General features: G+C 44.5%; 1 protein-coding gene across 7 annotated transcripts in view; it reads left to right on the forward strand.

Annotated features, from left to right (window-relative positions):
- The window catches only part of NTN3 (netrin 3), a 214,450-nt gene that overhangs the window by 120,398 nt on the left and 70,567 nt on the right, over positions 1-23,485 (forward strand). For all 7 annotated transcript variants that reach the window (XM_061599695.1, XM_061599698.1, XM_061599700.1 and 4 more), the window contains exon 3: positions 10,719-10,907. In XM_061599695.1, coding sequence (XP_061455679.1) covers positions 10,719-10,907 — 189 coding nt within the window. The remainder of the gene's footprint in view (positions 1-10,718; positions 10,908-23,485) is intronic.

The raw sequence follows: 23,485 nt of genomic DNA on the forward strand, positions 1-23,485 counted from the left end.
AAATCAATTGAACCTGTGATTATTTACAAATTAATTGAACCTGTGATTGTTTAATTGGTCATGTGAGTTTTGAAAGGAGGGAAGGGAGCAGACTGGCTGCACTTCTGTGAGGAAGGAAGCAAGCTCCTATATAATTAGCCGGAAACTATGCAATTAAATTCTTATTAATACCCTCAAACAGCAGAAACCATTCAGGCCTTTATTTAGTGATTAACATGAGACAGGGAGAGATTGAGCTGTAACAAAAACTGGCTGGTGGTTGCAGCACAGGTTTCTAGCTGATCTTCCTCCTCTCGACTTGGGAGGGAAAGGGAAGACTATGCAGCAGACGTGCTTTGCTATGAAAGATCAAGCGCAGTCATGTTGGGGAAGGGATCTGAGGGAGATCTGCCAACCCTCCCGCTTAGGTAGGCTGCCTGCCTGTTTTCTTCTGCAATCTGTCTTCAGATTTCCTTTGAACTTGGACCCTATCTGTCAGGTCTGGTGGTCTGCAGTAGGGGTGGGGAAACTTTTCAGCCTGAGGGCCACATTCCCTTCTGGGTAACTTTCCTGGGGCCACGTGCCAGTGCAGGGCTGGGCCAGAGGCAAAAGCGGATGGAGGAACAAATGTAAATTTGTTAACTTTTGCAGAGAAGGTAAGTGTCCTTCAAAGACCACGTCCACATCAGACCTTTATTCCACTTTAAACATGGTTTCCCTCGAAGAATCCTGGGAAGTGGAGCTTGTGAAGGGTGTTGAGGGGTATTAGGAGACTCCTATTCCCCTCACAGAGCTCCAGTGCACAGAGTGGTTTAACAGTCAGCCCCTCGTCCCAGAGAATTCTGGGGATTGTCACTCTGTGAGGGGAATAGGGCATCTCCTAGCAACTCCCAGCACCACTTCACAAACTACATTTCCCAGGATTCTTTGGGGGAAGGCATGACTGTTTAAAGTGGAATAAAGGTCTGGTGTGGATGTGCCCACACACTTGCACATCCCTCTTCATCTTCCATCCAGGCAAGCAAACAAGAGGCATTATTCGAGTTCAAGGACACATTCCAGCCAGGCAAAAACACTTGAGGAAGCTACGTGGCCTAAGAAGAGTCCCAAGGGCCAGATAGAGAGGCCTGGAGGGCCGCATTTTGCCCTCGCTTCCCCATCCTGAAGAAGAAGAAGCCTTCAAATAAAGGATTGTCCTTTGGTGGCCCTTCAAATAGAAGACAGTGGTCCACAAAGTAAGACACACGTGACCACCCTAAATGTGCCTGTTGTTGTTGTTGTTGTTGTTGATGATGATGATAATTTTTGCAGGTGCCTCTCATTTGCAACTGTAACCTTTTCTTCCCTTTCTTGTGTGTGTGTGAAATTCTACATCTATGTGTCTCTGCAGAAGCATTCGTCTTCTGTGCAACAGCTGAAGCCTTGAAATGAAATGAAGGGATATGTGTGCACCTTACACCCTTTCTGGGGGGTCTCCTTTGGTTTCATGAGGACGCGATTCCCAGAAATTTCCTAGTGATATTAATATCTGTGCACATGCTAGAGCAGGAAAATTATTTTTCTGCTTAGTGGCTTTATTTACTGCCACCTTGGGAGTGATCTTTAGGAAAGCAGAGAGCGGAACAAACAGCCTTTGACTTCACTGATGGCAGAATTTGGCTGGTGCTTGGTTCTTTTGGCAATCCCTCCCACATTGTTTGGCACAGATATGCTAAATGCTTTGGCTTCAGCACTACTAGCTGCCACGGTGTTGCTTTCCTGGTGGTATCAACTGTAGAGTATAAGTTGTTTAGGAGTAGCAGCCTTTTAATCACTGCTGCAGCTGCATACAGTTCACATCATGCACAATGTGAACTAGAATCTTCCTTTTTTCATGGATTGAAAAGTAGGGGCTGGGGTGGGAATCTACTATTTAATTGTACCAATCGTTGTGAGAATAACAGAAATGGGTCCATCTTGTCCAGGAGCGGGGAATTTTTTCCAGCCTGAGGGCCACATTCTCTTCTGGGCAATTTTCCAAGGGCCATATGACAGTGGTGGGTGTGGCCAGAGGCAAAAGTGGGTGGAGCAACATGTGTAAATTTCCCTTTTGTACAGTAGACCAGTTTCTACACACAGTTACACATCCCTCTATTTTCTTATACAATAAGTGATGATTAGCATCTCCCCCCACCAAGAGAGATCCCTCTTTCCCTCTTCTTCTGAAGTTCAGCTCTCTATATTATGATGAGGCCACTTTTCGACTCACCACTTTAGTCCTAGTTCCCATCTACACTATACATTTCTCGCATTATCATACAACTTTAAACAGTCATGGCTTCCCCCAAAGAATCCTGGGAACTGTAGTGCTGAGGAGGAGACTCCTGACTTCCCTCCCAGATCTACAATTCCCAGAGTTCCCTGGGAAGCGGGATTGATTGTCATGCCACTCTTGGAATTGTAGCTCTGTGAGAGGAACAGGGGCTCCTAATAGCTTCCAGGACTTTTAACAAACTACAGTTCCCAGGATTCTTTGGGGGAAGCCATGATAGGGGAGAGCAGGCATGGGTGTGCTAGCTAGGGATGTCTGTCCAATCAGCACTGTTTCTGTTCCACTGCAGTTTGGTTTTCACCAAATGCCGTGCTATTTGTCTCGCTGTCCGCTGTTTGACACAAAGTATATCATTATTTACATAAGTTATGAATTTAACATAATTGATGATGTAATTATTCCCACACTATTCATTTTAATGCAAAAGCAACATAATTTAAATGGGAAGGGTGAGGAGTCAGGAGTTACATATCATTTGTGGACTGAAAAATAACAGTGAATACTGACTGGTATTCGCTAATTGATTTCTGTTCTGGACATGGGACAAATAAGGAGACATTGGCAATTTCAGCTTCTGTGTCTGGTTTTGTTGGAATTATCCTAGTGCTAACCCCATGTTCCTATTGCCGTCCATAAGAAGGGTGACTGCTTGCAGCAGGGAAGCTTCCTGTACTCGTGAAGCTCCATATATTTTGGAACCCTGAGCTTCATGAGCGCAGGAGGCTTCCCTGCCACAATCAGTCACCCTTCAGTACAGAAGAGGTCAATGGGGATGGGGCGGAGCTCATGCCTTTGTGGATAACTCTCCTTGCACATTCATTTAGTTGAAAGAATGAAGAAACATAAGGTTTATTACTACAAACAAGTAAAGTTATACATGCTGAAGCAGCCATGCTACCTGCACTTGGCGCTGTTACTAACTAACTGAGAACAAAGACAGGAAGAGAAGGGAGGAAGGAGAGGAGCAAAGCATGCAAAAACTACAAACAGTTTAGATGAGGAATCAGCAGAAGAAAGAATAGATTGCCTTTCTGTCTCTCGCCTCCCCCATGGATCAAGTCCCTTGTAGCAAGCATTGGTGCTTTACTCCCAGCATGAATGAGGGTCTTGCTGGGGACCCCTGGCCTCCTGAGAACTGGCCTCGGCCTCTTGGCTCACTCAGTGCACTCTGGGGTGGGGTGGTGGTGTCAAGTTATCTTTCTCTGCTACTGTCATGTCTGAAAACAAGGGGAGAAAAATAAGCTATATGCAGAAGCTTAAGTAATTTTCTGGAACAGTTCCTTTCCCCTCCAGGAGCGAGTAGCAGCCAAGATGGAAAATGTCTCCTGCACAGGTTACATATGACACTTGTCAGTGCAGACCAAAACAGCAGGAGCTCTAGTTAGCTCTGAATACTTGTAGCTGTCCAGACAGAGTAGATCCAGAAAGTCAACTGGATATCTTTCTCTGGTTTATTTCTGTTGTAGGCAAGTCTATGTAATTACCTTCAAGAATTAGATGCTGTCATTTGCTTTATCTTATTCCTCCTGTTCATTTACATGGGTGTGTGCATGTGAATGTGGGGCCATAGCTCAGTGGTAGAACATCTGCTTTGCATGCAGAAGGTCCCAGATTCAGTCTCTAGATAGGGCTGGGAAAGAGCCCCTGTCTGAAATCTTGGAGAGCTACTGCCAGTCAGTGTGGACAATATTGAGCTAGATGGACCAATTGTCTGAGTTGGAATAAGGCAGCTTCCTGCGTTTTGGGGAAGGGCCGTCGTTCATCGGTCGAGCGTCTGCCTTGCATGCGGAAGGTCCCAGGTTCAATCCCTGGCATCTCCAGGTGGGGCTGGGAGATATTATTTGCCTGAAACCTTGGAGAGCTGCTGCCAGCATTGATGGATCAATGGTCTGATTCATTTTATAGCTGCTTCCTATGCATTAATATGGGTTTTAAATAAAAATGTATAGATTCTAGCTCGCTCTGGTTGCTTCCATGTTTAGTGTCATTTTCACAGTTTCACCTCTTCAAAGAGTGGCCATTAACACGTTGTTAAAAAAAAAGAAGGAAATTTGCATTTGCTGATTTGTATAGGTAGATGCAAATTTAGTGGGAAAGACTGACCGGGTGACCTGTCATGTCTGATGTCCAGGTGCTACTACCTGTTGATGGGCAATGTCAAGGCCTCTCCTGCTCTCCCTTCTGGTGGTTTTTTATCTTCAAATGGGACTTGGACTGGACAAGCAACAGACTGACCTATCATAACCCTTCAGAGGCCTGTCCTCTGTAAAGTCAGACATGTGGTCAAGGTGAGGAGATGTAGGGTCTTTTCCATAGTGGCTCTGAAGCTCAAGAATGAATGACTTCCTTGAGTGAGGAAGTAGGACAGAGCTTGCTCCTGCCAAGCTTTTAGAAAAGGCTTATTTGATTGCCTTGCCCTGCTCGTGGGTTTCTCATAGGCACCTGGTTTGCCACTTTGGGGGCATCAGAATTTTGCTTTATATATTCCTTTCGTCTGATCCAGTAGGGCTCTTCTTATGTTCATTTCATCAAGGATAAGGCTATCAGAGCCAGTGTGATGTAGTGGTTAGAGTGTTGGATTACGGCCTGGGAGACCAGGGTTTGAATCCCCACATAGCCATGAAGCTCACTGGGTGACCTTGGGCCAGTCACTGCCTCTCAGCCTCAGAGGAAGGCAATGGTAAACCCCCTCTGAATACCGCTGACCATGAAAACCCTATCCATAGGGTCGCCATAAGTCAGAATCGACTTGAAGGCAGTCCAAGGCTATCAGAGGCTACTAGCCACAACAGCTGTGCTCTGCCTCCACAGATGGAGACAGTATGCTTCTGAATACCAGTTGCTGGAAACCACAGGAGGAGAGAGTGCCTTTGTGCTCAGGTCCTGCTTGCAGGCTTCCCACAGTGGTTGGCCACTGTGAGAGCAGGACGCTGGACTAGATGGGCTATTGGCCAGATCCAGCAGGCTGTTCTTATGTTCTTAACCAATGGCCCAAGGGGAAAAGACTGGGTAGAGTTGAAATGATATAATATAGTTGAGATGATGATGATAATCAAGAAAAGCTGTTTAAAATACCACCTGGTTACTACTGGGATGCAACTGAGTAGCCAGCAGGGAATGAACCATAGCTTAGTGGCAAGGCACCTGTTTTGCATGCAGATGGTCCTAGGCTCAATCCTTTGTCTCTCCAGTTGAAAAGACTGAACAACAAGAAAAAGGAAAGCATTCTAAAAATAGTTAAAAACATTCTAAAACAGAGTTACAGTTAAAAACATGCTTTACCAATAGTCTTCAGGTTGCCAGGAACAGTCCCCTTTAGTCACCAAATGATCTGCCTTGGTATAAGGCAATAGTTTTCTATGTTCCTGTGAGTGCAATGATGCCTCTGTTGTTTAGGTGCTGCTATGAGTAGTTTTCAGCCTCTCTTTGGCCTCTGACCTCGCTAAGCTAAATTGTCACTGATGAAGTCAGAGGGACTGAGACAAGCCTGGACAATTATTTACCCACACTTCCTTCCCAACTCACCTATTCACCTCTGATAAATAATCCATGAGGGTTTCTCTTACAAAGGGAGCAGAATGCGTAACATCTTATACATGGGAGCTGCAGGTCAGAAGGGGTGTGGTAGCCGCCACTCCCCAAGCAGTAACCAATCAGTAGAGCTGGTGGGGTGTAGTGGTTAGAGTGCTGGACTAGGATCTGGTAGACCAGGGTTCAAATCCCCACTTGGCCATGAAGCTCACTGGGTGGCCTTGGGCCAGTCACTGGCTCTCAGCCTAACCGCCTTCTCCCAGGGCTGTTGTGAGGGTAAAATGGAGAGGGAGGAGAACCATGTACACTGTCTCGAGCTCCTTGGAGGAAAGGTGGGATAGAAATGTAAGAAATGAAACATAAATCAGTGGTGAATGAGCAGTGACAGTAGGGGTTGTCAAACCTGTCACTTTTGATTTCTCTTGATTTCTTGTTTTTTCAACCTTAAGTTCAGTTTGCCACATTTCTCCATCAGTTTGCTATTTTTTTAATCCTCATGAAAATTCATCATTTTAGTGTGTGTTTTTCCTAATATACCCGTCTTTGTGTGCCATTTTGCCTAAAGTACTGCATTTTTGCAAGCGATTTCTCCTAATAAGATGCACTTTTGTACATCGTTTTCAGTAATACCTGCATTTTTATCCACACTTTCCCCATAATATGTGCATTGTGTACCCTCCCTTTTTTTGTTGTAGGTGCATCACGAAATCTAGAGCCCATTTCTGAGGATAACTGCACTGCAGTTCATGTATAGTTTTGAATTAGGTTGGTTTGCGTTAATATCTGAAATGAAACAAGTTTCTCCTCCACCCCTAAGTGACACCTTCCTCTCTTCCAACGTAAAGTCTCTTCTTCCTTTAATTCAGACCCATTCAACAGTAGGCATGGAGCATCTCTTCATCCAGAGCTATATTGTACGGTTACACATTGCGCTAAAATGCATCACCCAGTAACACACCTGGGTCGACAGAAGTCACAGATTTGCAAAAAAATTGCACATGACAATTGAAATGTAGAGATGCAAATTTAGAACTACTCACTGCAATTAATGGACCAAAGGCATGCCCAGTCATTTCAATGGGTCTACTCTGAGTAGGGCTAATATTGGCTTCAACCCACCTCCTATAAGTTAAATAGAAACACTGTTCATCTTACCATAGTGGAGAAGATTGTAGCCAGGTAGTGCAACCTGCTGATGGGGAATGTGTTGTTCTGTCCTCTTTTTTGGAGACACATATGTGACTGCAACATGCCTTGTTGGCTGGAGATCATGGCCAATTCCAGGCTGTGGGGGACCTTAGCAGAGAACCTTGTTTTGAGCTGTCTCCCTTCTTAAGCCCCTCTCCTGGCAATCCCTGGTTGTCCTAACCTTAGGGGCTGGCAGAGCTGCCATTTTAATTCCATACAAAGTGTTGTTCTGGGACATTGTAGAAAAGCAAAATGGTGGCCCCATTCATGTAGTGACACTGCATTCTGCAACCATGTAGGGAATTTAAATGGTGGCTCCAGCATGCCCTGGTTCTCATCAGAGGGGAAAGAACAAGGGGAAGCCAGGCCAGTCATCACCCGTGGGCCCTGCCAGAGTGCGGGGGCTCCTGGCAGCTGCCTGAAGATGCCAGGTTCTGACGCTGGTTCAGGATAAGATTCCCTTGTGAGTCCTGAATAGGGATAGAAAGATCTGTCAATTTTGGTTCTCTCAACTTCTCTTTTTTCCAATCTTAAATTCACTTCTTTACGTTTCTGCAGCAGTTTGGATTTTTTTTTTAAAAAAAATCATCATGAAAATTCTCCAGCATTTTAGTGAGAATTTCTCCTACTAAACACATTTTTGTATGGAGTTTTGAGTAATGTATGCATTTTTGCAAATAATTTCTCCTAATATAATGCATTTTTGTATGTTATATTCATTAATATACTCATTTTAATGAACACTTTCCCCATAATATATGCATTTTTGTGAACACTCTGGCTGGAGAGCTGCATCACAAAATTCAGACAAGCGTGGATTTCAAAGGATGGTTGTGTATTGGTTCTCATGTTTCAGAATGTGTGAATTTGATAAATTTGGCTCTAAATGCGAACTGAATTGAATTTCTCCCTCATCCCTAGTCCTGACCCACCAACTGAAGACCAATGTTCAAGAAAATTTATTGTTAGTTTCCTTTTTGCATCCTTCCAGATTTTGCCTCCTTGGCTTTGCAAAAATTATTTTTGTGTGACGGTTTTATACTATTTTGTAAAGCACTTTGGTGTGTGCACTATAGAAATATAATGATTGCTGTTATCGTCCAGTAATATCTTGCTGAGAAGTTAGGATGGTGCAGGGGGTCTTGGGAAGAGATATGGGGGACGTTACTCTCAGCCAGCGTAAAGCTGTTTGAACTTACAGAGCCTTCCCCCTTATTCTTCGGAGCTGTTTGATCTTCAAGGGGTCCCCCACCCCCACCCACCCCTCCTCCCCACTTTCTTCTGTTACAAAGAGAAGCTGCAAGATCTGCAAACCACACCAGGATGGTGGTGAGGGGGGTGGACGAGGTGAGTTAGCTGAGAGGAAATTTCATGCAAATGATAAGCAGGCCTGGCAGCTGAATCTTGGGCTGACACATTAATGAATTTCACAGCACGCCTGGAAAAACTCTCACCCTCACAGGGATTTGTCCGGGAAAGAGAGGAATAAGGATTGGGGGAGGGGGGGCACAAGGGCAATGGAGGACAGCAGGGTATAGCCAGGGAGAATCTTGTTCCCATTATCATTTTGCGTGAGTGTATTAAACGGGAGCTGGCTTTCCTTTTTCCCTTAAAAGAAAAATGTTTGCAAACATGAATCCTGGCCCCGCTCTCAAGTTTGGTTTCTGTGGTTAATCAGAAAAAAACAGGGAAAGAGGAGCAGGAGGTTTGGGAACCAGCAAAATGACTTTAGCAGCTTTCTTCGTTGCTGTTGCTGCCTCCCCGTGCCTCACTTCATGACCTGGCTGCAGCTGGTACTGTGCGTGTTCCGTAACAGCGCTGGCAGTGTAGAACAGAGAGGACTCCCCTCCCCCACAGCCCCAGCCCAATTCAAAGTGGGTGGTCTTTGCACGGGCGCTGGGCAGGGGTTTTGGGTGGAACAGGCTGTACGGAGGGAAGAATCAGGAGCCAAGATGAACGGGGGAGCCATTTTTCCTCGTTTCTTCTTGGGCGAGTAAGAGGGGGCATGAGAGGTGTATAAAATGATGCACGGTGTGCAGAAAACAGAGAGAGATTTTTCCCCCTCGCTATTGGGTGCATGCAATGATGCTGAATGCTGGAAAATTTGGGACAGCCCAAAGAAAGTACTTATTGATACTGCGTGTAGTTAAACTATAGAATTTGTTCTCATGGGAGGCAGTGATGGCCACCAACTTGGATGGCTTTAAAAGAGGATTTGACAAATTTCTGGAGGATAAGGCTATCAATGGCTACTACCCATGGTGCTATGTTCTGTCTCCACTGAATGCCTCTGATGGCCAGTTGCTGGGAATCGCAGGTGAGGAGAATATTGTTGTCCTGAGGCCCTGCTTGCAGGCTTTCCATAGGCTTCAGGTTGGCCACTGTGAGAATAGGATGCTGGACCAGATAGGCCTTTGGCCTGACCTAGCAGGGCTGTTAAGTTCATAAGAACTTGCTGATGCCACACTGAGCCTCTGCTCATGTTGTGGCTCAATGAAAGGCTTTCCCCCCAATACTTTTTAAATGTTAAACACAAGACACCGAGCCTAGGGAATCTGAAATGATACAGCTCAAGAAGGGCTAGAGTTGGAAGAGGAAATAATTTGCTCCACTTCTTGCCATGGACTGACCCAGTTTGATGGTCCCAGACCTGCTTGCAGATCAGGACACAGTTCCCAATTGGATGATGCACTTCATCGAATTTTGCAATGCAGTTTCAGTGCGCAACAAGTGACCACAGTTAGCAGGTATATGAAATAACAGGTATATAAAATGAATATTTTACAAGGAAACGCATTGAGAAGCATTGAAAAATTACACATTTTGGGGAGATACGTACAGCATCACACATACCGAAATGCATTTAATAATTCTTATAATTGAAATGTCAACTTTTCGTGCATTCCTTCAAACAAATCTGTACAAAATTGACCTGTGATTGTGTGCCACTGAGAATGAAACAGGACAGGCTCAGGCTGCCCATCCTCTAGATACCACATACCATTTATGAACATGTAGCTTAGCTCTGAGAGTTTTCATTCCGTGAATTTTTGGTGGCCTGCAATGGGTTAGGATGAGGATCGCTTTAGTCATTGTAAACAGCATTATGATTTGTTGTGTTTTTTTAACACAAAATCTCAGTTCAGATGTCATGGCCAAAAAAGGCTTTTCTCCATCAAGCTTCTTGTGCCTTGGGTTCATGCACTCCTTCCTTCCTTCCTCTCCCACTCTATAATTCCCTTCCTTGTTTCTTCGTTCACCATAACCATAGTTTACTGGGACATCCAAACTGGGCAAACTATAGTTACTGCAAATAGGATTGGGAACCACACGATGTCCTGCATTTCTAGTGCTGGTTTGGAGGCAAATTATCAGTTGAAGAGGCCATCAGTTTGGACACAATGGCAAGCTAAGAGAGGGACCTGACTTGTACGAGGGAGGACAGTTGACTGAGGGGTGGCCCTACTAACCAACAAGTGGTTTGAATATGACATCTGACCTATCACATGACCCCGCCATAGCAATTAGGCAAACTGCAAAGCAAATAATTAAATAAGTAGCTCTTCTACAGCTTACTGGTGTGGCCTGACCGTCTCAACTGGAAATTGCCACCCTATGCATCTGTTTAAGGACAGGGTTTTGCAGTGGATGAATGAGCGTGTGGGCCTTTTTGCTCCTTCCTTTGACCAGCTTCATCTCTTCCTTGTAGCCTGCAACTGCAATCTCCATGCCCGCCGCTGCCGTTTCAACATGGAGCTGTACAAACTCTCAGGACGGAAAAGTGGAGGTGTCTGCCTCAATTGTCGTCACAACACCGCTGGGCGGCACTGCCATTACTGCAAGGAGGGCTTCTACCGGGACCTGAGCAAATCCATCACTGACCGCAAGGCCTGCAAAGGTAAGGAACAATAATCTCTCCCAACCTTCCTGATGATCCCTCTGTTTGGGCATTCAACAAATGTGTAAAGTGGTGCCAGTGCTGTCCCCGTCTCTAATCTTCACACGCTCAGGGTACCATATTTTATTTATTTATTTATTTTTATTTAATTACGCTTGTAAACCGCCCTATAGCAACAAGTCTCAGGGCGGTGTACAGCATATGGAACTGAGCGGGCTATCCAGTATTCTGGAAGACACAGGAGCCTAGGCTCTGGGTATACATGCATAGACTCTGTAGCGCATTATTGATAAACATCTTTGTATACTGCTATTTCATTAAAAGTGGGTTACAGCAAATAAAAACCTTATAATAGAAACCATTAAAATACAATAGAAACAAGGTCAGCTACTGCAGAGAGACATCTTCTTAACTGCCTGCATAAGCCTGGCAGAACAGAAAGGTTTTCAGCAGGAGTTTAAAGGTTAAACCAGAAGTTGCCTGCTGACTCTCTGTTGGCAGAGCAGTCCAGAGAACTGTGCCAAAGCACTGAAGGCTCAATTTCGTGACTGTGTTAAATGAGTCTCGCCAATGCGGGTCCAGAAGAGTCCAGGTTCAATTCCTGGCATCTCTTACGAAAAGGGTCAGGTAGCACAGGGATAGGCACTGCCTCTGAGCATAGTTGCATAGTGGTTAGGATGTCAAACTAGGACCTGGGAGGCCAGGATTCAAATGCCCATTTGACCATGAAACTCACTGGGTGATGTTGGGCCAGTCACAGGCTTGCATCCCAACCCACCTTGCAGGGTTGTTGTGAGGATAAAATGGGGAGGGGGATAGCTATGTATACCACCTTGAGCTCTTTGGGGGAAAAGGTGAAATATAAATGTAATACAATAAATAAAATAAATGCCAGAAGATGTGGCTGCTAGCTTAGGTGGCTTTGCAAGTGGATTGCAGAAATTCAGGGAAGAAAGCAGATCTATCAGTGTCTTTTAGCTTCCAAGCTCAGAGGCAGCCTGACTGCCAGTTGCTGTGGAGTGATGGTATTAACAGCTTGGAGCTGAAGTTTCTTATGAACCAAAGTCTTACAGGATCCCCCCACTGTTGGAAGGTGGGGGAAGCAATTTTTGCACGTTGCTTGTTTCTTTGCAAGTACTTTGCACACACAACCCCAGGTTGCTCCAGAGATTTGGGAGATCCTCCAGGACAGTGCAGGGGATGGTGCTGGGGGGAATCAGCAAAAATCGCCTCTCCCTTCCTCTGCCAGCGGGAGCCTTCGCTGGGTCTGAGTCTCTTCATGAATGAAAGAAGCCCTTCCATGAATGAAAGGGCAACTCAGGATCCAAACCACTGTGACCAATGTGGTATAGTGGTTAGAGCAGAGTTCTCTAACCTAGTACCCTACAGAAGTTTTGGACTACACCTCCCATCAGCCCCAGTTGTAGTCCAATGACATCTAGAGGGCACCAGATTGGGCAAAGCCTGGATTAGAGCACTGGTCTAGGACAGAAGTGAACTGGCTTCAGTTTCCCATTGAACCATGAAGCCTGCTGGGTGATCTTGGGCCAGTCATTATCTTTCAGCCTCGCCTACCTCACAAGGTTGTTGTCAGGATGAAATCAGGATGGAGTATCATGTTCCCTTCCCTCGGCTCCTTTGAGGAAGGGTGGGATGTAACTGTAATAAATAAATAAACCATACTTTTGCCACCCTAACTGTGTGAAAAGAGGCGACTAAACCTCTTAGGAATTTATTGGTTAACTCAGTGACGGCTGCTGTCCATTGACACTGGTGGGGCGGAAGGCAGGGAGCCCAACAGTAGGTGGAGCCAGAGCCACTGACAGGCAGAGCCCAGAGCCAATGATCGGCAGAGCAAACACATTCTAGTTTTGTCCCTGTCCTCCTCCCTACTGAGCTTTACAAGGTCAAAAATGAGGCTGAGGAGGCAGGCAGACGAGGGCTGTCTGGGGGCAGACTGAGGCTGGTGGAGCACTGCCCCATTCACTTTGATGGACCAGCCTCCATTGGGCTCACTTGCGCACTGAAGAGTGCTATAGAAACGTACAGTTTTTTTATTGTTATGATGATTTTGTTGCAAAGGGCAAATCGCATTGAGAACACACCCTAAAGAGTGAAGTGATGATCCCAAGCGTAAACAAGAGAATGTGTCACCCAAACCAGACGGTCTCTGGTATGTCATCCAGATTAATTAATTTCACAATCGACGTGTGAGTTTATAGCCAAAGGTGAAGGAGACACGCTTTCTACTTTCATGCGTCTCTCAGGCAAAAAACCATTGCTCTGTCAGCAATGAATAATTCATTCCCCTGTCATGGTTTATTTACACTAATCTTTAGTCTGGGTTTAAATGAGAAGCAGGCTTCTTCTATGTATCATCAGGTTTTACCCACAGTATAACTTATCCGTGGGTTCATGTGTATCCGCGGCACAATTAAAAAAAAAATCTTCATTCAGGCTTCCCATCAGCCTCTTTGAAAATATATATCTTCATGGAACTCTTGTTAGAAGAGCACCTTAAAGGTGTTTCCAGACAGTAGCTTCCTTCATTGCCATTTGCCCTTAGATGATAAATAGGCCAGCTCTCTGCCTAGGGATGGGGGAGCAATTTGATTCAGATCGCCTTTTAAGGCTAACATACCAAATTTTCACTTTCCAAAACAATATGTGAACCAAAAACCTTCCTTCAAAATTCACACTTCTTCGAATTTTGTGATGCAGTTCTCTGGCCAAGTAATGTGTACAGAAATCCATATACTAAAGTAAAGCGTGCATAAAGTAAAGTGTGCCCATGCCCTGGGCTCCTTCTGGGAGGAAGGGCGGGATATAAATTTAATAAATAAATAAATAAATATGCATATGTTAATGGAAATTACATTAAAATGCATTGAATTAGGGGGAAGTTGCTCAGCAAAAATTTGGCTATTAGTCAAAGATGCATAAAAAGTATATACGTTAAGAGAAAATTGCACTCAAATGGTGAGAAATTTTCATGAGGATTAAAAGAAAAATTGCAGACAGCTACAGAAATGTGGAGAACTGAATTTAAGAATGAAAAAAGTGAGAAACCTTGAGAACCAAAACTGACAGATTTGTCCATCCCTGTTGTTATGTGCCTTCAAGTCGATTACGACTTACGGCGACCTTATGAATCAGCGACCTCCAAGAGCATCTGTCATGAACCACCCTGTTCAGATCTTGTAAGTTCATGTCTGTGCCTTCCTTTATGGAATCAATCCATCTCTTGTTTGGCCTTCCTCTTTTTCTACTCCCTTGTGTTTTCCCCAGCATTATGGTCTTTTCTAGTGAATCATGTCTTCTCATGATGTGTCCAAAGTATGATAACCTCAGTTTCATCATTTTAGCTTCTAGTGACAGTTCTGGTTTAATTTGTTCTAACACCCAAGTATTTGTCTTTTTTGCAGTCCATGGTATGCACAAAGCTCTCCTTCAACACCACATTTCAAATGAGTTGATTTTTCTCTTATCCACCTTTTTCACTGTCCAACTTTCACATCCATACATAGAGATCGGGAATACCATGGTCTAAGTGGATGAAGGAGTAGCAGGGGGTGAGGCAGTTCAAGGCAGGGGGTTACTGATGGTCAGGCAAAGATGTGGATTTTCTGGAATAAATTAGCATTTTTTTCTGCTGCCCTAAATCAATGAAGATATGATTAAACACGTTTGTTAGACTTTTGGTTTTGGAACAGAAATGGCCATGGTCGCCCTTTGCTAAAGGACAGACTGGGGGATGCAGCCCCATTGATCCCCTTCCTCCCTCCCCATGGCTTTTTGATGACATCAACCATGGATACCATGGTATTATCTAGGATGTAGGTTAGAGGTACTGCATTGAGGCAGATCTGCCCCTATCTGGATGGATGATTACAGAATGTGATGCTGGGGGATTATTCCTCTACTGCTTGGGATTTACACTTGGGACTCTAGTTTGTCCTCCATGCTATTTAATTTTGACATCAAATCACTAGGAGAGGCTATTCAGAGATGTGGCCTGAAGTGCCACCAATACGTGGATGACACCCCGATCTATACTTCCTTTTAATCTAACCCAAGCAAGGTCCCAAATGAGTGCCTTCGCACAGTAATGGACTAGATGAGGGCCAATAAACAGACCCAGGCCCTGTTTGGACTGCACATTTAAAGCACTCATATTCCACTTTAAACAGTCGTGGCTTTCCACAAAGAATCCTGGGAAGTGTAGTTCGTGAAGGGTGCTGAGAGTTGTTGGAAGGCTCCTATTCCCTTCACAGAGCTATAGTTCCCAGAGTTCCCTGGGAAGAGGAATTGATTGTTAAAACCTCTCGGGCTACCTTTGAAAATGGTCTTGAAACTCGGCTGGTCCAAAATACAGCAGTGAGGTTATTAATGGGGACTGGTAAATACAAGAGAGGCTGGTCCATTGGGACAAGTAGGGCACTGACCCACCAACCTTCCTGCTTTCTTACATATTGCCAGTCATGGATAGCTCTGCCTGTCATTGGCCCTGGCTCCACCTATTGCTGGTCTCTCTGCCTTCCGCCCTGCCAGTCCCAATAGGCACCACTGTAGGTGGGTGTTGAATAGAGAGAGGGTCTTTTTGATGCGGGCTCCTCATTTATGGAATGCCCTCTTCAGAAATGCTTGCCTGATGCCTATGCTATGGACCTTTCAGAATGAGGCAAAGATCTTTTTATGCGTCTAATTTCTTTTTCCCCCTGATGGTATTAGTCTGGTTTTAAATTGATTTCATGCAGTTGTGTTTGTACTGACCTTTCAGTGTACTGCTTTGTACTGTTTATAGTTGGTTCATGTTTATTTTTTGTATCTCAACTTTTGCATTTTTAATAATTTTATAAACAAGAGGATTGAGTTCATGGGTGATATATAAATATAACAAATAAATAATATTTGATAAACAAAACAGTCTGCTATGTTAATGTTATGTCCTGTATTAGAATATATATATATATATATATAAAACACGCTAATCACAAGCAGTTGAACTGAAATATTTGATGTGGAGGGAGGAAATTCAGTAAAGTACAGCACACTGATGGTGCAGTCTTATAAATATTTACTTGGAAGTAAGTCCTACTGTGGTCAATGAGGCTTACTCCCTAGGAAGTATGTTTAGGATTGTGGCTGTGTAGTGCAGTGCTGTGCATATCTACCATTGAACTTAATGGTACCTACTCCCAGGCAAGTTTACCTAGGTTTACAGCCTTAGTGTGGTGTAAATGCTATATTCAAACAAATCCAAAATTTTACATGCACATTATTTTTATTGGACTGCTTGCAAATATGGTTAAGACATGCCATCTCAACAGCCTACCCTTCGTTGACATTGTTCAGATTGTTAAAAAAATGAAAATTACTCATTTTAGTAAGCCTGAAGAGCTATGCGCATAAATCTGTGTGCTCCCTAAGAATAGTCCAATAATGGAATAGATCAATAATGACCACATTCTTTCTAAGGTTTGACTTGGTCTTGCATCCATCCTGGTTGCCCAACTTGACATGTTTCTTCATTATGTTCCTAATTAATTTTATGAGCGGCGCATTTCTAAAAATAGAAAACAATTCCACAGAAAAATATAGCAGTGGTTTCAATAGCAACTTTCCAGAAAATTTTCCAACCCACATCACTGCTGTCCAAGTCTGGGCCTTGTACAGCTGTTCTGGAAACCAGACTTGGGGCATGTGTTCTCCAACCCAAGATCCATAGATGAGCTGGGACTGGAGACAAGAGCAGTTCAGGCAAAGAGGTTTCTTCTTTTGACAGTCACAAACAGATGGCTGGGCTTCTATAATTTATTAGTGGAGGGTTCATGGGAAATAGTGGAGAGTCCATGGGAAATAGTGGAGGGTCTATGGGAAAAAGGGACAAAACTGACTCTCATCTCCTGCACTGGAGGTTAGACAAATTTTGAGGGCATGAGTGCAAAATGTACCAGCACTTTCCCAGTTCCCTTGCTATTGCCAGCTGCCATTTTTAATTCTGGGGAGGAAACAGTGTCCTCCAGAGATGAATGGGATGGTGAAAAAGGTGAGGCCCCATTTTGGCTCCGCCCCAGTAAGTATACAACCAATGCAAAAGCCTCAGAGTGCTTGCCAGTAAGCTAAAGGGCTTGAAAATTGCCATTCAACAACAACACAATGGTTTCAGAAAGTAACTTTAACATGAAGCAATACTGGTGACCTGAGATTCATTTGCAAATGTGACGCTATCAGATTTGGGCTCCAAAGAAAGTGGGAGCAGCCTGCTTAGTACAGAAAGTAATTGTCCCTCTTTAGGTGGCTATGTACACCAGAGGCGGCCAAAGTGGTGCCCTTCAGATGTTGCTAAGAAGAACATAAGAACAGCCTGCTGGATCAGGGCAGTAGCCCATCTAGTCCAGCATCCTGTTCTCACAGTGGCCAACCAGGTGCCTGAGGGAAGCCCGCAAGCAGGACCCAAGTGCAAGAACACTCTCCCCTCCTGAGGCTTCCCGCAACTGGTTTTCAGAAGCATGCTGCCTCTGACTAGGGTGGCACAGCACAGCCATCATGGCTAGTAGCCATTGATAGCCCTGTCCTCCATGAATTTGTCTAATCTTCTTTTAAAGCCATCCAAGCTGGTGGCCATCACTGCGTCTTGTGGGAGCAAATTCCATAGTTTAACTATGCGCTGAGTAAAGAAGTACTTCCTTTTGTCTTCCAACATTCAGCTTCTTTGAATGTCCACGAGTTCTAGTATTATGAGAGAGGGAGAAAAACTTTTTCTGTATCCACTTTCTCAATGCCATGCATAATTTTATACACTTCTGTCATGTCTCCTCTGACCTGCCTTTTCTCTAAACTAAAAAGCCCCAAATGCTGCAACCTTTCCTCATAAGGGAGTCGCTCCATCCCCTTGATCATTCCGGTTGCCCTCTTCTGAACCTTTTCCAACTCTATAATATCCTTTTTGAGATGAGGCGACCAGAACTGTACACAGTATTCCAAATGCGGCCGCATCATAGATTTATACAACGGCATTATGATATCGGCTGTTTTATTTTCAATACCTTTCCTAATTATTGCTAGCATAGAATTTGCCTTTTTCACAGCTGCCGCACACTGGGTCGACATTTTCATCATACTGTCCACTACAATCCCAAGGTCTCTCTCCTGGTTGGTCACCGCCAGTTCAGACCCCATGAGCGTATATGTGAAATGAAGATTTTTTGCTCCAATATGCATAATTTTACACTTGTTTATATTGAATTGCATTTGCCATTTTCCCGCCCATTCACTCAGTTTGGAGAGGTCTTTTTGGAGCTCTTCGCAATCCCTTTTTGTTTTAACAACCCTGAACAATTTAGTATCGTCAGCAAACTTGGCCACTTCACTGCTCACTCCTAATTCTAGGTCATTAATGAACAAGTAGAAAAGTACAGGTCCCAATACCGATCCTTGAGGGACTCCACTTTCTACAGCCCTCCACTGGGAGAACTGTCCATTTATTCCTACTCTCTGCTTTCTGCTTCTTAACCAATTCCTTATCCACAAGAGGACCTCTCCTCTTATTCCATGACTCCTAAGCTTCCTCAGAAGTTTTTGGTGAGGTACCTTGTCAAATGCTTTTTGAAAGTCTAAGTACACTATGTCCACTGGATCACTTCTGTCTATATGCTTGTTGACACTCTCAAAGAATTCTAATAGGTTACTGAGACAGGACTTTCCCTTGCAGAAGCCATGCTGGCTCTGCTTCAACAAGGCTTGTTCTTCTATGTGCTTAGTTAATCTAGCTTTAATAATACTTTCTACCAGTTTTCCAGGGACAGAAGTTAAGCTAACTGGCCTGTAATTTCCGGGATCCCCCCTGGATCCCTTTTTGAAGATTGGTGTTACATTTGCCACTTTCCAGTCCTCAGGCACGGAGGAGGACCCGAGGGACAAGTTACATATTTTAGTTAGCAGATCAGCAATTTCACATTTAAGTTCTTTGAGAACTCTCGGGTAGATGCCATCCGGGCCCGGTGATTTGTCAGTTTTTATATTGTCCATTAAGCCTAGAACTTCCTCTCTCGTTACCACTATTTGTCTCAGTTCCTCAGAATCCCTTCCTGCAAATGTTAGTTCAGGTTCAGGGATCTGCCCTATATCTTCCACTGTGAAGACAGATGCAAAGAATTCATTTAGCTTCTCTGCAATCTCCTTATCGTTCTTTAGTACACCTTTGACTCCCTTATCATCCAAGGGTCCAATCGCCTCCCTAGATGGTATTTATAGAATTTGTTTTGTTTTTTTTTATGTTCTTGGCCATGTGTTCCTCCAATTCTTTTTTAGCATCCCTTATTGTCTTCTTGTATTTCTTTTGCCAGAGTTTGTGTTCTTTTTTATTTTCTTCATTCGGACAAGACTTCCATTTTCTGAAGGAAGACTTTTTGCCTCTAAGAGCTTCCTTGACTTTGCTCGTTAACCATGCTGGCATCTGCTTGGCCCTGGCGGTACCTTTTCTGATCTGCGGTATGTACTCCAGTTGAGCTTCTAATATAGCGTTTTTAAACAACTTCCAAGCATTTTCGAGTGATGTGACCCTCTGCACTTTGTTTTTCAGCTTTCTTTTTACCAATCCCCTCATTTTGAAGTCAAATGTGACTGTGTTGGATTTTCTTGTAATTGGCCATTTACATGTATTTTTAATTTAACAGCACTATGGTCACTGCTCCCAATTGGTTCAACAACACTTACATCTCGCACCAGGTCCTGGTCCCCACTGAGGATTAAGTCCAGGGTTGCCGTCCCTCTGGTCAGTTCCATGACCAACTGGATTAGGGCATAGTCATTTAGAATATCTAGACATTTTGCTTCTTTGTCATGACTGGAACACATATGCAGCCAGTCTACGTCCGGGTAGTTGAAGTCACCCATTACTACCACATTTCCTAGTTTGGATGCTTCCTCAATTTCGTATCTCATCTCCAGGTCTCCCTGAGCATTTTGATCAGGGGGACGATAGATCGTTCCCAGTATTAAATCCCTCCTGGGGCATGGTATCACCACCCACAATGATTCTGTGGAGGAGTCCGCCTCTTTTGGGGTTTCGAGCTTGCTGGATTCAATGCCTTCTTTCACGTATAGAGCGACACTGCCACCAATACGTCCTTCCCTGTCCTTCCGATATAGTTTATATCCAGGGATAACCGTATCCCACTGGTTTTCTCCATTCCACCAGGTCTCCGTTATGCTCACTGTATCAATGCTCTCCTCTAAGACCAAGCACTCCAGTTCTCTCATCTTGGTTCGGAGGCTCCTAGCATTAGCGTACAGACACTTGTAAGCAATGTCTCTCTTCAAGTGTATTTGGCACTTTTGGTTTGGCCTGTGGTAATTTTGCCCTTCTGAATTGATATCCTGTGCCCCTGCTCTCACAATGCCTACTTCTAGGCCTACCCCTTTTAAAATTTCATCATTTCTTTGGTCTTTATCCCAGGGGGAAGGTTTATTCCGAACAGGACCTTCCTCAGCTCCTTTCAGGTTTCCCCGCTCAGTCAGTTTAAAAGCTGCTCTGCCACCTTTTTAATTTTAAGTGCCAGCAGTCTGGTTCCATTCTGGTTCAAGTGGAGCCCGTCCCTTTTGTAGAGGCCCGGCTTGTCCCAAAATGTTCCCCAGTGCCTAACAAATCCAAACCCCTCCTCCCTACACCATTGTCTCATCCACACATTGAGATTGCACAGCTGTGCCTGTCTGGCTGGTCCTGCGTGTGGAACCGGTAGCATTTCAGAGAAAGCCACCTTGGAGGTCCTGGCTTTCAGCATCCTACCTAGCAACCTAAATTTTGCTTCCAGGACTTCACGGCTGTATTTCCCCATGTCATTGGTGCCAACGTGCACCACGACCACTGACTCCTCCCCAGCACTGCCTACCAAACTATCTAAACGACGGGTGATATCCACAACCTTCGCACCAAGCAGGCAAATCACCCTGCGGTCTGCACGCCCATCACACACCCCACTTTCTATGTTCCTAATGATCGAATCACCCACTACAAGGATCTCTCCACCCCCCGGCGATATATCCTCGGTACGAGAGGATAGCTGCTCATCCCCCAAGGAATGGATCCCTTCTAAGGGATCATTTCCCTCTTCCTCAGCTGGATGCTCTCCTTCCCCGAGACCATCGTTCTCCATGATAGCAGGAGAGCTATCATCCTTGGAGTGGGACACAGCTATAACATCCCTGAAGGCCTCCTCCACACACCTCTCTGCCTCTCTCAGCTTTTCCAGGTCAGCCACCTTGGCCTCAAGGAAATGACATTGTTCCCGGAGAGCCAGGAGCTCACTGCACCGAGAGCACACCCATGACTTTTGTCCAACAGGCAGTACATGCTGCAGGCAGTGCAAAACACTGGAAAGCCCCCACACGCCTGCTGGCTTCTTACCTGCATAGTTTTGTTTAAGGTTTATTTTGTTAATGGGTTGGGGACTGCGGTTTAGTTGAGGTCAGGGAACAGACGGGCAGAGTGGGGGGGCCCTGGCCTCCTCGCCCTGCTGCTGAACTCGCTCTGCTGCTTAACTCGCCTTGACTCTTTGTCAGCTGGGGGCTCCCTCTAGCTCTAGGGATGATGAGAATGACTACAATTCTCGTCATTCCTGTCCAGTGGGCATGCTGGCCATAGGAGCTGCAGTGCAACAATATCTGGAGGGCATCTCATTGGCTATCCCTGATGGACACTGTTTATTTTGTGAGAGAAATTCTAAAAGATTTGGGGGCAGGGGGCTTACTTGAAAAAGCAGTAGCAGCTCTCTCTCTGTCCACCCCCCTCCTATCTTGGTTTAAACCTAGTTTTGGTGTTGTGGTAGTGGTAAAACTACATATACTAAAAGGGGGTGGGAAAGTGGAAGTGGGTCCATTGGGGCAAGTGGGACAGTGTCCTACCAACCTCAGTCTGCCCTCAGCCATCCCCCACCAGCCTGCCTTCTTAATTACAACTAGTCCCATCAGTTGATACTCCTATCAGCTTCCTCCTTCTTAACTTTGGTGTTGCCCTTGCAGAACTCAGCAGGGAGGAGGCTGGGGGGCAAAATTAGAATGAGTTTGCTCTGCCTGTCATTGACTCTGGCTCCACCTATCATTGATTCTGTCTCCACCTACTGTTGGGCCCCCTGCCTTCCGCCCCACCAGACCTAACAGGCACCAGTCACTACTGCAGGGGAGGAACGGAAAGTGCTTTTCCCAGTAAGCCTCCTGCTCCTCAAAGTTGTAGAATTTCTCTCCCGACCCAAATTTCTACATTTTTATCCCTTGCCCTTTACAGTCTCTCCCAGCCCAACCTTATTTTTAGTGGGAGAGTTTTCACCTTTTCAGCTTAGCGTTGCTTCCACCCATTCAGTCTGGAGATTTTTATATTTTTTTAAACTGGATCTTGTTTCATCTGTGACAGGAGTACGGAATCTGTGGCCTTCCAGATTTTGTTGGATTCCAACTCCATCAACCTCAGCTAGCATGGCCAATGGTCAAGGTTGATGGGAGTTGTGGTTAGGGATGGGTGAGAAATTCGATTCAGTTTGAAGCACGCTTTGGAATTCGCAATTATCCGAATTTTGCAATGCAGTTCGCCAACCAACCAATGTTTACAAAAATGCATATGCTAGGGGAAAATGGGCATTAAAAATGAATACATGAGCGAAAATAATATGAAAAAAATGCATTATATAATGAGAAATAGCTGCAAAAATGTGTCCATTGTCTGTTCAGTTCAGTTCAGCTTATTATGCAACAGCCAACCAGGCTTTTTGCATTCGCACCGAAAGAAAGAAGAAAAGCATTTTTAAAAAGATTAAAACAATAAATAAATAAATAAATAAATAATTCAGGAATATAAATATACAACAATATTGTGAAACTGATAATTAATAATAACTATAAAATAGCTCTAACTCTGGGTATTTTAGTCAAAACTGCCTACAAAAATGTGTTTATTAGGAACAACTTGCACTAAAATGCTGGTGAATTTTAGTGAGGATTTTAAAAAAAATCACAAAATTGCTGCAGAAATGTGGAGAACTGAACTTAAGATTGGAAAAATTAAAAACAGAAAGAACCAAAATGGACAAAACTTTCCATTTCTAGTTGTGGTTCAACAACATCTGGTTCCCCACCCTGGTCTATGCTCTGTGTGCTAACATAACACTCTTATGTTGTTGGAATAACCCCGAGAAGCTTTCAGACTCCGGGGGGTGCGGAGGAGGTGTTCACTCTTTGCAGTGGTCCAAACAGAAATCTTTCTCCCTGATGCTGCTGTTTGCATCAGGAGGGACGCTTGCATTAGTGCCAAGTAATGCCCCAGAGGAGGATGGCCCATTTCCATCAGGATGATGGCAGTGAGGTGTGTGTGTTAAATTCTCCCTCTCCTCCTGTTGTAGTCTGCGCAAAGCTCAATATAAATAAAATAATTGTTTTGAAGGGGAGGAGAAACGTATTTTGTTTAGAAAGCATATGTACATGGGCCCTTCCTGGCATCCTTTTTATAGTGCGTTTGCTATGATTTGTACTCATGATGGTATTGGGGCAGTTATACACAATCCTGCATTCAATACTGTTTGCCTTGC

The sequence above is a fragment of the Rhineura floridana genome, chromosome 17 (assembly GCF_030035675.1).
Source record: "Rhineura floridana isolate rRhiFlo1 chromosome 17, rRhiFlo1.hap2, whole genome shotgun sequence".
In the NCBI taxonomy this organism is placed as follows: Eukaryota; Metazoa; Chordata; class Lepidosauria; order Squamata; family Rhineuridae; genus Rhineura; species Rhineura floridana.